Source organism: Malaya genurostris, chromosome 2, assembly GCF_030247185.1.
Source record: "Malaya genurostris strain Urasoe2022 chromosome 2, Malgen_1.1, whole genome shotgun sequence".
Lineage (NCBI taxonomy): Eukaryota > Metazoa > Arthropoda > Insecta > Diptera > Culicidae > Malaya > Malaya genurostris.
The window spans coordinates 199,588,767-199,605,126 of NC_080571.1; the positions used below are offsets into that span (position 1 = coordinate 199,588,767).

The 16,360-nt window shown below is 39.4% G+C and overlaps 1 protein-coding gene across 2 annotated transcripts in view; it reads right to left on the reverse strand.

Moving 5' to 3' along the window:
* The window catches only part of LOC131426981 (E3 ubiquitin-protein ligase TRIM9), a 284,818-nt gene that overhangs the window by 27,326 nt on the left and 241,132 nt on the right, over positions 1-16,360 (reverse strand). For both annotated transcript variants that reach the window (XM_058589833.1, XM_058589832.1), the window contains exon 5: positions 9,841-10,000. In XM_058589833.1, coding sequence (XP_058445816.1) covers positions 9,841-10,000 — 160 coding nt within the window. The remainder of the gene's footprint in view (positions 1-9,840; positions 10,001-16,360) is intronic.

The window sequence follows — 16,360 nt, forward strand, 5'->3', positions numbered from 1 at the left end:
CATAAAAAACCAGCGAGACTCGGCTGAGAATACAGGATCCATAGGCAAAAGTAGCGTCATCTTCCAGTTGTCACCTATATTAGACAATAATGGATTGCTTCGCGTTGGCGGACGAATCGGGAAGGCTCCTAACATCAACTTAGAAGCAAAGTTTTCAGTCATACTCCCACGGAATCATAAGTTTACCGCTGGAATCATAAGTTTACTGCTGGACGATTACCATCGTAAGTTTCGACATGGTAATCACGAAACCGTAACTAACGAAATACGCCAGAAGTATTACGTGCCAAGACTGAGAGTAGCAGTGAAACAGTTTTCAAAAACTTGTCAGTGGTGCAAAATCAACAAAGTCAGGCCCCAGATACCGCAGATGGCTCCATTACCAGCGGCACACTTGACTACTTTCACTCGACCGATTACCTATGTAGGTGTTGATTGCTTTGGACCGCTACTCGTTAAAATTGGAAGAAGTAATGCAAAACGTTGGATCGCTGTATTCACTTGCCTGACCGTTAGAACCGTTCTCGTTGAAGTTGCTCATAACCTCAGTACTGATTCGTGCGTCAAGTGCATAAGGCGGTTCATTTGTCGACGTGGCTCTCCGGTAGAGATACATTCCGACAACGGAACTAACTTCCAAGGAGCTGATAGACTGTTGAGGGAACAGATGCAAGAAATACAAGGAGAACTTGCAACAATGTTTACCAACACGAACACGAAATGGCTATTTATACCACCCGCGAGCCCACACATGGGTGGGTCGTGGGAAAGAATGGTTCGTTCTATAAAAACTGCAAGGCAAACTGCGTACGATAACTGTCGTAATGCTTGACGATGCAGCATTACATATATTGGTTGTCGAAGCAGAGACGATAGTCAACACTCGTCCTTTGACGTATCTACCATACACTTCAGAGGAAAGCGAAGCGAATAAACCCAATCACTTCCTTTTGGGAAACTCCAGTGACGTTCGTCAGCCAGCAGTTAAGCCAACGGATTCAGGAGCAGCTCTGCGAACTTCGTGGAAACAGATCCTGTATCAACTTGACGTATTTTGGAGAAGATGGACTCGTGACAGACAGTACTCAAAGGAGCGGACGGGAAGGTTCGTCAATCAATTATTCAAACTGCGAGGGGGGTAATGCGTAGACCTGTCTCAAGATTGGCTGTCTTAGAGGTGGATGTTAAAACTGAGCCTGGTGGCCAGTGTTAGGGGGGGGGGGAGGATGTTGAAACTGGCAGCACTGATATCGATGAAAAAATTAACGAAGCGAGTGGCGGGAAATTATTAAGCGTGTAGCGAAAAGAACTGTCCGAAATTGTTTCATATAAAACCGAACACGAGTATTAAAAGCTATCTCTGTGAAGAATTAAAACTTAAACCTAATATTAAAAGTAATTAAAAGTTACAATCTTTAAAATTTTGTTTAAACTTAGAACCTAGTTAAAACTTATTGGTAGCTTAAATCTACGAAGAAAGATTATTGTAAATAATTGAAACTTATGTAAAAATTCAATTCTAACCTACATTTTTCTTACATTGAGCTAGAAGTTTACACTAGGTGCGGGAGACTGCGTAAAATTATAAAGGCATACCGATTTGTGTGAGTAAAATTACAATTATTACTAAAACTTAATCTATATTAAAAATAAATTACAGCTTTAAGCTAAAATTGAACTACACTCAAACGGTGGTTTGATTTGCTAAAGGATTTCGGAATCCCCACGCGCCCCGCGTTCTTGTTCTACGGAACACAACCGGTTGTTTGATTCGCAATAAAATGAATACTAGATGATGCGAAATGAATGCTAGATGAAGGTTTCATGAAAACAATAATTTTAGATCGAAATCACATTGATATTGTTAATTTGACAACTGTCATTACGCAATAACAGTACCCAATGCAACATTAGTAAAACAATATTTTACACAAAATAGTTATTATAACGACAAAAAAAAAACAGTAAAATTCTATTTTACCTGAAATTAATGTATAGAACTAACAGGAGCGCAGGGTTTAGCATGACTCAAACACACACCAGGCGCCGTGTTTGAATAGCGTGTTTGAATTGGCGTAGAACGATTACTAAATAGTTCTAAAAACACCTCTTTGTAAGGGTGCATTTCCCCCACTTTATGAGGCATTCTGATCTGAGTGGCATATTATTGAAACTAGTCAGAAACATTCACTTTCACATTACTCTAGTTTACATATAACAATATTCTCTTGAACGGTGCGTTTACCTGCAAATTGTAGACACGGCAAATATTTTAACTAAATTTATTTTGTTGTGCAAACCCAATGGAAATGACTACAGAAATAATAGTTATTTTCACAAAATATATTTTTTAAACAATTCAAGAACTTATCATGTATATTACCTTAAATGAGCCAGTTCTGGAGTGTGAGACGGAGTATTTATCCTCATTCTTGTTTACGTCCGTATCGACCATATAACGAACGCATACTTTTAAACGAATACGAGTAAGCTATTCTTGTTTTCACTCGAACGAATTCAAACGCGACTCATTTGCCACACAATTTTTAAATATCAGTAAACTTCTTCAAATAAATGATAAGCCATAATGAAGTCATTTCAATTCTTGTGATTAACCAGATGCGAAACGCTGGAATGTATGCCAGTTAAGTTTCAAAAGATACGTGTATTCGAACATCATTCGTACGAACGAATTCTTGTTTACAGGCGAATAGACGAAATGCCGTGATTCGGATTCGTCAGTTTAATGTTGCGAATCAACCGTTCGAATACATTGAAAACAGTTTTGCCAATTTCCAACAAATTTCTTTTCGAATGTAAATGTTATTGCAATCAAATGAATACAAGAATGGCTGTTTTATTCAATAATCTAATTTTTAAGGCACACTGCTTAATCTCCCGAGAGTAACAAAAATGGCTTGTCCGCATTCGTTCGAAAGTATGTGTCAAATAGTCGATACACATTCTCAGTAGGCCTCGCCAAAACTGGACGCGATAAAAATTGTTCTGTCAAGTTTTTCTGTGAAATTTCACGACAGAAAAAAAAAATCAAGAACCGTGGAACAGCCTGTGTTTGGATATCGGCACAGTATCAACTTGGACGTGTTGCTGAAGCAGCAAGCAGAGCAGAGACGTCTAGCGTTGATTTTTCCGGATTCGATTGGATCGTTACCTCTTCGGAACATTGCTGTTATCGTTCCTGATCATTTGGATGAGAGTTAACAAAGCTAACTCACCGTGACTGGGAGACGTATCAAATTCAATTTAGTGTATCTTTAATTAAGTATTCTTTGTTTCCTTATTTTTGTGTTATCTTTAAGTTTAGTATTTGTTCTTTACTTTCATTTTATTAATTTCACGTGAATTACTTTCATTTTTTTTTTTTACGTGAATCCATCTAAATCCATGCTGAAATCATTATAATGGATTTAGATTCAATGGAACCGATGGATACTATCAAAAAACCTAGACTTAAAATTTATCCCTCTATATCAACCGGACCATGGGTGGTGTATTTCCGGACCAAAGGAAAACCATTGAACATTTTGAAAATTTCACAAGATCTTACGAAACGATTTTCGGCCGTGACCAAAATTGAAAAAATCAGACCAGATAAATTGAAAGTCGTTGTTTCCAATGTACAACAGGCAAACGATATTGTTAGATGCGAGCTGTTTGTTCCACTGTACCGCGTATACGTGCCCGCTCATGAAGTGGAAATAGACGGGGTGGTTACGGATTCGACGCTGACATGCGAGGATTTGTTGAATTATGGAACTGGTGGCTTCAGAGATTCTTTACTTCAGAAAGTGAAGATACTCGATTGCAAGCAATTGAGCTCAGTATCAATCACTGAAGACGGAACCAAGTCTTATCTCCCGTCAGCGTCGTTTCGAGTAACTTTCGCCGGGTCCGCTTTACCTAACTTCGTCCTCTTGGACAGGGTTCGTCTTCCTGTTCGTCTATTTGTGCCACGTGTTATGAACTGCATAAAATGCAAACAATTAGGTCACACCGCTTCTCACTGTGGTAATAAAGATAGGTGTGGTAAATGTGGAGAAAATCATGAGGACGAATCGTGCAGTAGAAATTCTGAAAAATGTGTCTACTGTGGGAATACTCCTCATGATATCTCTTCATGTCCAACATATAAATCACGCGCAGATAAACTGAAAAAGTCTCTTAAAGAGCGTTCCAAGCGTTCATATGCTGAAATGCTAGAGAAAGCTACACCACCGACTAATACTAATCTCTTTACTTGCTTGTCAGCTGACGAATGTGAGTCTGACGATCCCCAAGAAGGTACATCTTCTACTGTGCCTAGAAGTTTTAGGAAGCGAAAAAATATTTCGTCCAACAAACTTCCTTGTAAAGGCCCGAAGATATCTTCTCAGGGACCATCAAATACAACATCTAAACTTAGTGCTCCAAAAAAATCAAAGCAAATTGCTCCAGGTCTAGGAAATCTTAGATCCGACAAGGAGTATCCAGCACTTCCTGGAACATCAAAACCCCTCAGTGTTCCACGAGATCAGTCAGAGAATCAGACCAGTGCTGGGTTTATAAAATTTTCCGACATCGTGGAGTGGATCCTATCTACTTTCAACATGCCTGATCCTTTTAAAAGCGTTGTGATAGCTATTATACCCACAGTTGAATCATTTTTGAAGCAGTTGACTGCAAAATGGCCCCTCCTTTCAGCGATCATATCCTTCAATGGCTAAATCATTGAAAGAGATTAAGGATTTGATCACTGTTCTACAGTGGAATTGCAGAAGTATCATTCCTAAAATAGATTCTTTTAAATTCTTAATAAACAACTTACAATGTGACGCATTTGCTTTATGTGAATCATGGTTAACTTCTGAAATACCCCTCAACTTCCACGATTTTAACATTATTCGCTGGGATCGAGAAACCCCGTACGGAGGAGTACTTTTAGGGATCAAAAAGTGCTATTCCTTCCATCGTATTAACCTCCCCTCGATACCAGATATTGAAGTTGTCGCATGTCAAGTCACAATGAAAGGCAAAGACCTTTGCATTGCTTCCGTCTACATTCCCCCAAGAGCCTCGATTGGGCACCGACGGTTTTGCGATCTCATAACTCTCCTTCCTACACCAACGTTAGTTTTAGGAGACTTTAACTCTCATGGTACGGGATGGGGCTGTCTTCATGATGATAACAGATCAACTTTGATCTATGATCTTTGCGATAACTTCAATATGACCATTTTGAATACGGGAGAAATGACACGGATTCCTGCACCACCAGCGAGACCAAGTGCACTGGATCTTTCCATTTGTTCGACATCGCTAAGGTTGGATTGCAAGTGGAAGGTAATCCCTGATCCCCACGGTAGCGATCATTTGCCGATCGTAATTTCAATCACTAGCGGATTGAGATCATTGGAGACAATCAATGTTTCGTATGACCTCACACGAAATATTGATTGGAAATACTACGCAAATTCGATATCTGAGAAACTAGCTACAACACAAGAACTTCCTCCGGAGGAAGAGTACACATTTCTGGCTGACTTGATTCTCGATACCGCGATTCAATCTCAGACCAAACGTGTACCCGGCGCGAAAACTTACATCCATCCTCCCAACCCGTGGTGGGACAAAGAGTGCTCAGAGCTGAAAGTAGAAAAAACTTCAGCTTTCATCGCGTTTAGAAAAAATGGAACACCAGATAACTATCGAAAATACGCGTCGTTAGATTTTAAAATGAAAAGCATAATTAAAGCTAAGAAACGCGGTTATTGGCGTCGGTTCGTAGAGGGATTGTCGAGAGAAACATCAATGAGCACTCTTTGGAATACGGCCCGACGAATGCGCAACCATAATACCACGAACGAAAATGAGGAATATTCTCACCGCTGGATATTCGATTTCGCTAAAAAAGTATGTCCTGACTCTGTTCCGGAGCTGAAGATCACCCACGTCACGTCATCAAACAGGAACGACACATCGTTTTCAATGGTAGAGTTCTCACTTGCGCTCCTGTCATGTAACAATAAAGCTCCGGGGCTAGACAGAATCAAATTCAACTTGTTGAAGAATCTGCCTGACACCGCCAAAAGACGCTTGCTGAATTTATTCAACGAGTTCCTAGAGGGTAATATTGTACCACACGACTGGAGACAAGTGAGAGTGATCGCCATTCAAAAACCAGGGAAACCAGCCTCCGATCACAATTCGTATAGGCCGATTGCTATGCTTTCCTGTATCCGAAAATTGTTCGAAAAAATGATTCTATTTCGCCTAGACAATTGGGCCGAGACTAATGGTTTGCTTTCAGATACACAATTTGGCTTCCGCAAGGGGAAAGGAACGAACGATTGTCTTGCGTTGCTCTCAACAGAAATTCAAATGGCATTTACTCGTAAAGAACAAATGGCATCAGTTTTCCTAGATATCAAGGGGGCTTTCGACTCAGTTTCTATAAATATCCTGTCTGAGAAGTTGCATCAGCATGGTCTTTCGCCAGTTTTGAATAACTTTTTGTATAATCTATTGTCCGAGAAACACATGTATTTCGCGCATGGTGATTTGTCGACAATACGATTCAGTTACATGGGTCTTCCTCAGGGCTCATGCTTAAGCCCCCTTTTATACAATTTTTACGTGAACAACATTGATGAATGTATCAATACATCTTGCACGCTAAGACAACTTGCCGACGACAGCGTTGTGTCTATTATAGGACCCAAAGCTGCCGATCTTCAAGGACCATTACAAGATACTCTCGACAACTTGTCATCATGGGCTCTTCAGATGGGTATCGAGTTCTCTACGGAGAAAACTGAGTTGGTTGTATTTTCAAGGAAGCGAGAACCAGCACAATTACAGCTTCAACTAAGGGGTGAAACCATAGCTCAGGTCTTCACATTTAAATATCTCGGGGTCTGGTTCGACTCCAAGGGAACCTGGGGATGTCACATTAGGTATCTGAAACAAAAATGCCAGCAGAGAATAAATTTTCTTCGTACAATAACTGGAACTTGGTGGGGAGCTCACCCAGGAGACTTAATAAGGCTATACCAAACAACGATATTGTCCGTTATGGAATATGGATGCTTCTGCTTCCGATCCGCCGCGAACACCCATTTCATTAAACTGGAAAGAATTCAGTATCGTTGTTTGCGTATTGCCTTAGGTTGCATGCAGTCGACTCACACGATGAGTCTCGAAGTGCTCGCGGGCGTCTTACCGTTGAAAAATCGATTCTGGGATCTCTCATATCGATTGCTAATCCGATGCGACATCTTGAATCCGATGGTGATTGAAAACTTCGAAAGGCTTATCGAGCTCAATTCTCAGACCCGTTTCATGTCCTTGTACTTTAATTTCATGGCTCAAAATATCAATCCTTCTTCATATATTCCAAACCGTGCTCATTTCTTGGATACTTCTAATTCTACTGTGTTTTTCGATACATCCATGAAAGAAGAAATTCGTGGAATCCCGGATCACGTACGCCCTCAAGTGGCCCCAAATATTTTTAATAACAAATTCAGAACAGTCAACTGTGAAAAGATGTTTTACACTGACGGATCAAACATCAACAGGTCCACTGGCTTTGGAATCTTCAATCAGAACATCACCGCTTCTTACAAACTCAGTGATCCGGCTTCAGTTTACGTCGCAGAATTAGCTGCTATTCAGTACACCCTCGAGATCATTGAAACCTTGCCCAAAGACCATTACTTCATCGTTACGGACAGTCTAAGCTCAATAGAAGCTCTCCGGGCGATGAAACCAGGAAAGTATCCCCCATATTTCCTGGGGAGAATAAGGGAACATTTAAGAGCTTTATCTGAGCGGTCTTATTTAATATCGTTAGTCTGGGTCCCTTCGCATTGCTCTATTCCGGGCAATGAAAAGGCAGACTCATTGGCTAAAGTGGGCGCATTGGAAGGTGATATTTACGAAAGACCAATCTGCTTCAACGAATTTTTCAGCATTTCTCGTCAGAAGACACTCGAAAGTTGGCAAGCTTCATGGAGCAATGGAGACCTAGGACGTTGGCTATACTCTATAATTCCAAAGGTATCGACGAAGCCTTGGTTTGAGGGGATGAAAGTGGGTCGCGATTTCATTCGTGTGATGTCCCGACTTATGTCTAATCACTCCGAGTTGGGTACGCATCTCTGGCGAATTGGCCTCGCTGAAAATGGTATCTGCGCTTGTGGCAATGGTTACCACGACATCGAGCATATTGTGTGGTCATGTGCCCTGAATCGTTTCGCAAGATTACAGTTAAGAGACTCCCTTTGGGCCCGAGGTAGGCCACCAAATGTGCCGGTGCGAGATGTACTAGCAAGTCGCGATTGCACTTATATGTACTCGATTTACATCTTTCTGAAAAATATTGGTTTATCAATCTAGTTACTGCTTTTCTTTATTTACATCCTTTACAGTTCACCTTTCCCCAAAATGCCATATGGTGACGTACTGATTGGTTTTTGGTAATCACACATCGGAAATTTTGAGCCAAAATGAAACGAAGATTACACGAAGACTTTGAAGTTATTACATTATTATTATTTGTTTTTTGTTGTTGTATATTGTTTGAGTGTGTATGTAACTATTTGTTTTTTCCATACTAACCTGGAGTAACCGCCAGTAATTCGGCTCCCTTTTTCAACACTAACCTTAAATTTTCTATAGTTTAACCATGAATGTATTCCCCACTCTTTAACTCTCCCACCAACCTTGTATGTGTATGTATATATGTTAAATAATAATTGTAATTATATTGTACGAAAAAATACAATACAGACTTTGGCACCTCTGAGCTAAAGCTATGTGCCATATCAAATAAACGATCTGAAGAAAAAAAAAAATAGTCGATACGGACGTAAACAATCATAATGATACAAAAACAGAGAAAAAACAAGTCAAAATACTAATGATATCAAACATTTTTCATTATAACTTAAGTCTGTATCAGAACTGATGGTTAAAAGTTGGATTGGCGTTGTTATTATACATGCACAATGTTTGAAAGTGTTATTGATTCGAACGTAAACGGTAATACAAATTTGACATACTTTCGAACGTATCGCATACGGCCGTAAACAAGAATGAGGGTGATTATCATGAGGAAGTATAACTTTCCTGGTGCCATATTCTGGTCGTTTGAACTGAACTGTTCGGATTATTAGTTGCTTTTAACGTTAAGTATCACACGTTTTACTTTGTTTTAGCAGCTCTTGATAGATAACACCTCGCTGATTCTACCAAACGCAGTGCATTGTTTTCATGTCGAATCAATTTAAACTAACCTACAATTGTTTGCGTTTAGGTTTCTCAAACTAGATCCACTTTTCATAGCCAGTCACAATCCGATACAAAATTTGACTTCCTTTTGTGTCTATTTTAGTAGCACTTCACAAATGCTTCGACGGTTTTCTTGCCCTTTTTCCCATTCTAAATATGAACTTTTCCCATGACCCTCAAGCGGTAAGAAGTCAATGCCACAGTTTGCGTGTCATTTTCGTTTTGTTGAAACCCATCTCTTCTATGTAGCTTCCGATAGAGCATGAGTGTTTAAAGTCTCATCAAGCATTAGATGAGATTCGGTTGTGGGGTTCTTCAAATAAAATCACAAACTTAACATTGTCCGAATACTATATGTCACAAATCTGCGGATGCACAACTTCGATCGTTTGGTACCATCCATTTAATGCCTATTTGAAGCTTACATACCAGGTATGTTCTTTGATTCCATCAGAGCAATTGGTTCTTTTGGAACCAGTCGCGAACGAATTACTCATCTCCTCCTACGACAAACTATTGAACTCTTAAACAACGCTAAATCATACTTACGTTTCATTTGGATGAAGTTAAGATTGTCAATCGCCCGTATGACCGAGGTATCGTCCAGTGTAAGATCGACGATGGGAGATACTCGGGGTGCGGCGTTCGTTACCTCCTGGTGCCACGTCATGTCGGTGTTCGCTACCCGGTTAATCAGCATAGAGCCAACCTGCAAGAAAACATACCGTCATATGAGAAGGCTATTATTAACTGAAAAAAGCAGCAAAAGCATTCCACCAAACCGCACGTGATTTATCATCCTGATGCAACGACAAACAAACCACTGCTGGGTGAACTGCGTGTGAAAAAAAAGTTAGCCTTATACGCCGTATTGAGAATGGTTGATTAGCTTTTCAATCGGTTCGGTTCGGAGCCCAATTGCCAATGCAACTCCGAACCGGGGTCTATTTGCTCTACACTATTCAGCGTCTAACAAAATCGAAGGTCGGCGGCTGATTGTGTTCTCATTCCAAAGCTGACCTTTCTGTCGTCAGCATTGCTTTAATCCAGCGACATGATTTTGCCATACAAGGAAGAGGCGTTGAAAGTGCCTATCAAAATAGATTGTGTTGAGTGGCCATGTCGGAGGGAGCTGCTGCACATGTTCCACAGACATTCAGGCGAGGCCCGGTCTAAGCCTACAAATGGTGCAAATATGTCACACCATTCGGTATCTGCATAAAGAAGTGAGATAAAAAAACATGGACTTGCTGCGTAGGCTTAGCTGTGAGCGATTAAAACAGTGTTAACAATGATTTGTGTTAGTATTGTTAAAACGTAGAGCCGTCCTGTGCTAGTTTTGAATTTGATCTGTATCTAACGGGGAGCGCAGATGGGAAAAATGACATGCGAATGCAACTATGTAATGAAAATCGCGAAAATGTTACCGCAGAGACGGGACTCGAGCTTGTAGCTAGCTCTAAACCGGAGAAATTGTTTTGGCAATTAAACTACCCTGCATATGAAACACATGAAGAGACAGTAGCGGCCCTTACACGAGTCATTAAAAATGTCATTAGTAAAAAAAAAATCATTTTAATGAACGTGTAGTGGTGCACTAATGACGAAATTTCAAACAAATTTGAATTACATCATTAGTTAGTCATCATTTAAAATGACATTTTTAATGCTCGTGTAAGGGCCGCTAGTGATTCTTCTCACTTGGCCGCCACAGTATTCAATTATACACTGCGAAAAATCGACACTTTTAAAAAATGTTTTTCCTTAAATACATTTTAATTTTCTGATTCACTCATAAATCAAATTCGTTCCATTCGTGCTTCAAAAGTTTAACACATAAATTTCAAGTGTGTCGTCATATGGCTTAAGTAAATGTCATCACATTTCAATCGGATTCAGATGACCGGAATAGCCGAAGTTGGTTTGTTTGCCAGCAACAAATATGACCAACAAATTGGAACAGTTTTTAACCTAGTTAAACCTAGACTAGAACTCTATTCCGATTAAACCAATTGAACGAAATATAACAAACGAAGCGAACCTGCGTTTCTGTTACTTCTGCATACGTAAGTTAAGCTAAACGACATGAATGAGCATAAAACATGTAGTAGAATTATTACTTTTATTATTATTGACATCATTACACCACCGGCACGGTATTACTGCCCTATTGGCTGTGAAAATTGCATATTTTTTCAAATAAATTTGAATTCATTCGTTTATTCTTTCAATCGCACTTATTATAGAATAGCTAAAATTTTTATCAACCGCAGCACCGTCTTTTACCAATATCACACACCATCACCAGACATCCGTTGTTACAGTTAAGTTAGTAACTTAAGGTTCATGAGGGGTTTGTGTAAAGCGTGCACGAAACACTCTGCATTAAAACAGATACATCAGTAAAAAACTCGCTTGAAGAGCGAAACGGTACTGATTATTATTTTGAGTACGCCGGCCGGACGGAGGGAAAAAATGACAAGTCAGTTTTTGGGGTGAACACGCGCGCGGTGGACGTGTCGTTCGGGCAGAGGCCCGTCGGTGAGCAAATATAAGGAGAGACCGCGTGGGACCCTTCTTGGCCCCCGGAGTAATTGGAACCGTTTAGACCGGAGAGAGGCCAGTTTCTGCCAATAATCGTCACCCGGAGAAATCCGTGTTCGTGCGTCGCACGTTTGCGAAACGGAACGAAGTGCTCGAGGTGGAGATTTCGGGAGGCGAATCGATTTCACGGAAGCACGACAGCACGGCGGAAGAGTCGCGAGTGAAGTGGTCCATCATCCTTAGCCTTCCTGTGATACATCGGGCGGTGTTTTTTTTTTCGGAGAAGAGTGAAGAGGGACGCGTCGAACGTGTTTCATACAGTCCAGCGCAACTCTTGGCTGGCACTGCTCCGGCGTGCTGTCGGAATCACAGAGGGCGGCCGAAGAGAGAGCGACAAGGTCCGCAGGATCCGGACCACGTGACATCAACTCCCATTCCGGACACGCTCCGACCGGGTTGGAATCAAGAGCAGGCGGTAAGACGGCCAGGATGGCAGCGAACTTTGGCAACCTGACGACAACATAAATGGTGAGTGCACCGCTTTTTCTTACTATTGCCTCTTGTAAATGAACCGTTTATTATTGATTGGTGGGTTATTATCGCTTTGGGCAGAGAGACTAATGTCCCCCCAACAGGGACCCAATGTTTTTCTAACACCGTTACCGTTTCGATTCCTTCATAGCGTGTATGAAATAGAACAAAGCACGCATCGTTTGTTTTGTGTTTTCTTCTTCTTTCGGTGTATTCGCCATATTGGCAATTTATATGGCGATTTGAAAACTTTGACACTCATCGTCATGTAACTGCGAAACCGGAGGTCGGATCCGGATGAAAATTCACAGTATTTTTATAGATAATATGAGCTTCAATTCAAATCATGATTGGGGAAATTGGTTCAAGCATCGCAGAGAAATCGAAGTGAGTTCTATTTTGGGAGTTTTCCTTCACCACTTTCGGTGCTTTCGAAACAGGAAAAGGAGGGACCAGTAGTGCCGAATTAAGTTTTCATGCCCACAAACTAACAAGCTCTGCAAACTAGAAGAATTTATCACACAGTTTTATGGGATTTGTACCTATTTATGACCATCGTTTGTGAAAAAATACTAATGAAATTGGTAATTTTCCACTTATCACGCTTTAGTTCAGGAACCAAAAGTCGGATCCGGATGAAATGTTCTAGATATTTGTAGGAAACTATAAGACCTTTCAGTTGAATCTTAGTTTCTAAAAATCGGTTGAGCCGTTTCAGAGCAAAATGCGTGCACACTTTTTCTCTAATTTTCACATATTACCATGTAACTCCGGAACCGGAAGTCGGATCCAAATAAAATTAAATAGCAGGCTGTTAGTCCTTTTATTTGAATGTAAGTTTATGAAAATTGGTTCAGCCATCTCTGAAAAAAGTGAGCGCTTATTTTTTTCCATTTTTTTGGTCCATATCATCTTATATCTCCGGAACCGGATTGGGATGAAATGGGACCATGAGACCTTTAATTTGAATCTTAGTTTGTGAAAATAGGTTCAGTCGTCTCCGAGAAAAGTGAGTGCATATTTTTGTTACACACACACATACATACACAAACACGTGCGCGCGCACACACACAGACATTTGCTCAGTTCGTCGAGCTGAGTCGAATGGTATATGACATTCGGCCCTCCGGGCCTCGGTTAGAAAATCGGTTTTCACAGTGATTGCATAGCCTTTCTATATGAGAAAGGCGAAAAGGTTGAACAAATTGGCTGCAACAATTTTCACTGCGAAAATTGAATTAAGCTCTCCATCACAGCTTAGAAATTTATCACACCGTAAGTACATACATTCATTAAATCGTGAGTGATTTGTTTTTCTAAAAAACTTCTACACAAGTGACGGTTTTTCTTTGTTTATTTCCTCTGAATTGGCGAGAACGATTATAATCGCACCACAGCAATAGGAAGATGGTGCAAAGAAAGAAAAACTGTCACTTGCTGATGCCCAAAAATTGTTTTATTCTTATTTGTATGATGCATTGAATGTTTTTATTTTCATGTAATGGAATTGTGATGATTCATCGTTCAGTTTTCTCAGGAGATTTGTGTCTGCCAATGGTAACGAAAGACATGCTTTTACAAAATTGAATTATAAGATTAAATATTTCATTTTATTTTAAATGACATTTCAATACGAGAAAGTATTCTTCTTGAGAACTATGGGTAAAATCTATTAAATTTTAAGTATTCCGACTAGTTTATATGTACTTGTCTGACAATTCGACTGTAAGTGCCAAGCTAATTGAATATTAAGTGTCATACATTTAAATTCAATCTGGGGTTTGGTTGATGGAATGAAAGTGTATTATCCATAGAATTTATTGTGATTTCATTTGAAAAAGGTTTGAAGTGATTTACACTTGCAATTGAAGTGTCGCATCAAATGCGGCCAAATTAAGCGTAAAAACATAAGTCCAACGTGTCGATTTTTATTAGTGTAGTCAACACATTCGACAAAAAACAACACAAATAGACAGCAAAAGAAACAAAAATACAAATCCTAAATCAGTATCTGGCGGCAAATAAAAAAAGTGAAGCTATAGACTTGTGACGCGGTGTGTGTTGTATTTCTGTCGGATTTGTTTCCATAGAGATATGACTACAATTGGTTCTTCTAGTCAATTAGGCTGACCTTACCGGAACCGGAATTTTCATTTTAAAATTCCCGCGCTTTTCCAATCGGTAAACTTTTATTCTCTCAACGTTGGCAACACTTTATACACATTCTGTCAAATTTTGACGCATATCGTACGATTAGTTTTTGTTTGGCGTCTATACAAAGAAGTTAAAAAATTTCGTGTGGCGATTTTTATAATGGATGAAAATTTAGAACAACGGCTCGCCTTCGAAGCGCCATTCGGTCGATTGTTGTGCGGTTTCGAAGTCATATTCATAGATCCAAACCTCATCACCAGTTATGATGCATTCGATGAATGTGGGGTCACTATCTGCGTTGGAAATCATCTCTTTGGCCACATCAACACGACGCTGTTTTTGAATGAAATTCATCTTTTTTGGCACCAGCCGAGAAGCGACGCGTTTCAAACACAAAACATCAGTTAAAATGTGTTCGGCTGATCCATAAGAGATGCCCAACAACACAGCAATCTCTCTAATCGGTACAGAACGATTTTGCAACACGATTTGCTTCGCCGATTCAATGTTTTCTTCAGTAACAGATGTTGTTGGGCGGCCAGGGATCTCATCATGATCTAAGCTTGTACGACCACCTTTGAAGCGTTTATACCACTCGTATGCCTGTGTTTTTCCTAGACACGATTTACCATAGGCCTTTTCTAACATTTTCAACGTTTCGGAACATTTCAATCCATTTGCAAAACAAAATTTGATGCACGCACGTTGTTCTAAATTTTCATCCATTATCAAAATCGCCACACGAAAATTTTTCAACTTCTTTGTATAGACGCCAAACAAAAACTAATCGTACGATATGCGTCAAAATTTGACAGAATGTATATAAAAGTATAACAGAAAAAAGCATTCTAAAAAGTGAGATAATAATGGCGATAATGGAGTGCTGGATGAACGTGATCAGCACCTTCACAAACTTATGGGCTTCCAAAACTCTCAAACAATTATTTCGAAAAAATATTTCGCATACATACAAATAAGTTTATATAAAACAAAACAAACTACTGCTTAAATATTTAAAACAAAATTTAGCAGTGATTTTGATCATAGTTGTGTAGTCCTACGTCAACAGTTCGAACAATCACCCTTGCAGATTTTTTGCAGTGACAATGCAAAAGTGACACGCTACATGATACAGTTAAGTAAAGATTTCATATCGATTGCAGTATTAGTTGTAATGAAAAACAGACATGATTCTAAAAAAAAACTAAACAAATACAGTGTCGATTGAAAGTTTCCGTAATGTTTTTTTCCGAAAAACAACATTAAATTAAGTTATTCATTTCCATAAAAAATGTATAGTTAAGCTTGCGCTTATTTGAAAATGCTCTTAAAATTCTGAAGAACATTTGCGATATTTGTGCCGAACGAAAATTTTTTAGCATATCAGAGAGAATATTTGTACGCCTTGTCACGGCAGTGCATGTTTGACAAAACTTATGCAAACGGCTACCATTATAGCCAGTAAATGAAGTATTCATTCAATTACCAAAGAGCATTATTGTTCACTGCGTTTGGTCAATCGTTAGCACCAAGTATTTGAAAAACTGATATTGTTCACACACAAAAATCCATATGAATATGTTTTGACTTTTTCACTACAGATTACCCATGATGGGAAAGGAAGAATGAATTTATATTATGAGTCGATATTTTAAAAGCCAAAATATAATGGCTTTAAGCAATCTTGAATTCTATATTTTAGTTTTGACATTGGATACCAATCATTGTTCATAAATATTGAATAATCAAGTCAAATATTCGTTACTGAGAACTTGTTTGGCAACTCTCGGTAACTCACACAAGCTCCTTATCTGGCTTGGTATAAAACAAGTGATAAACT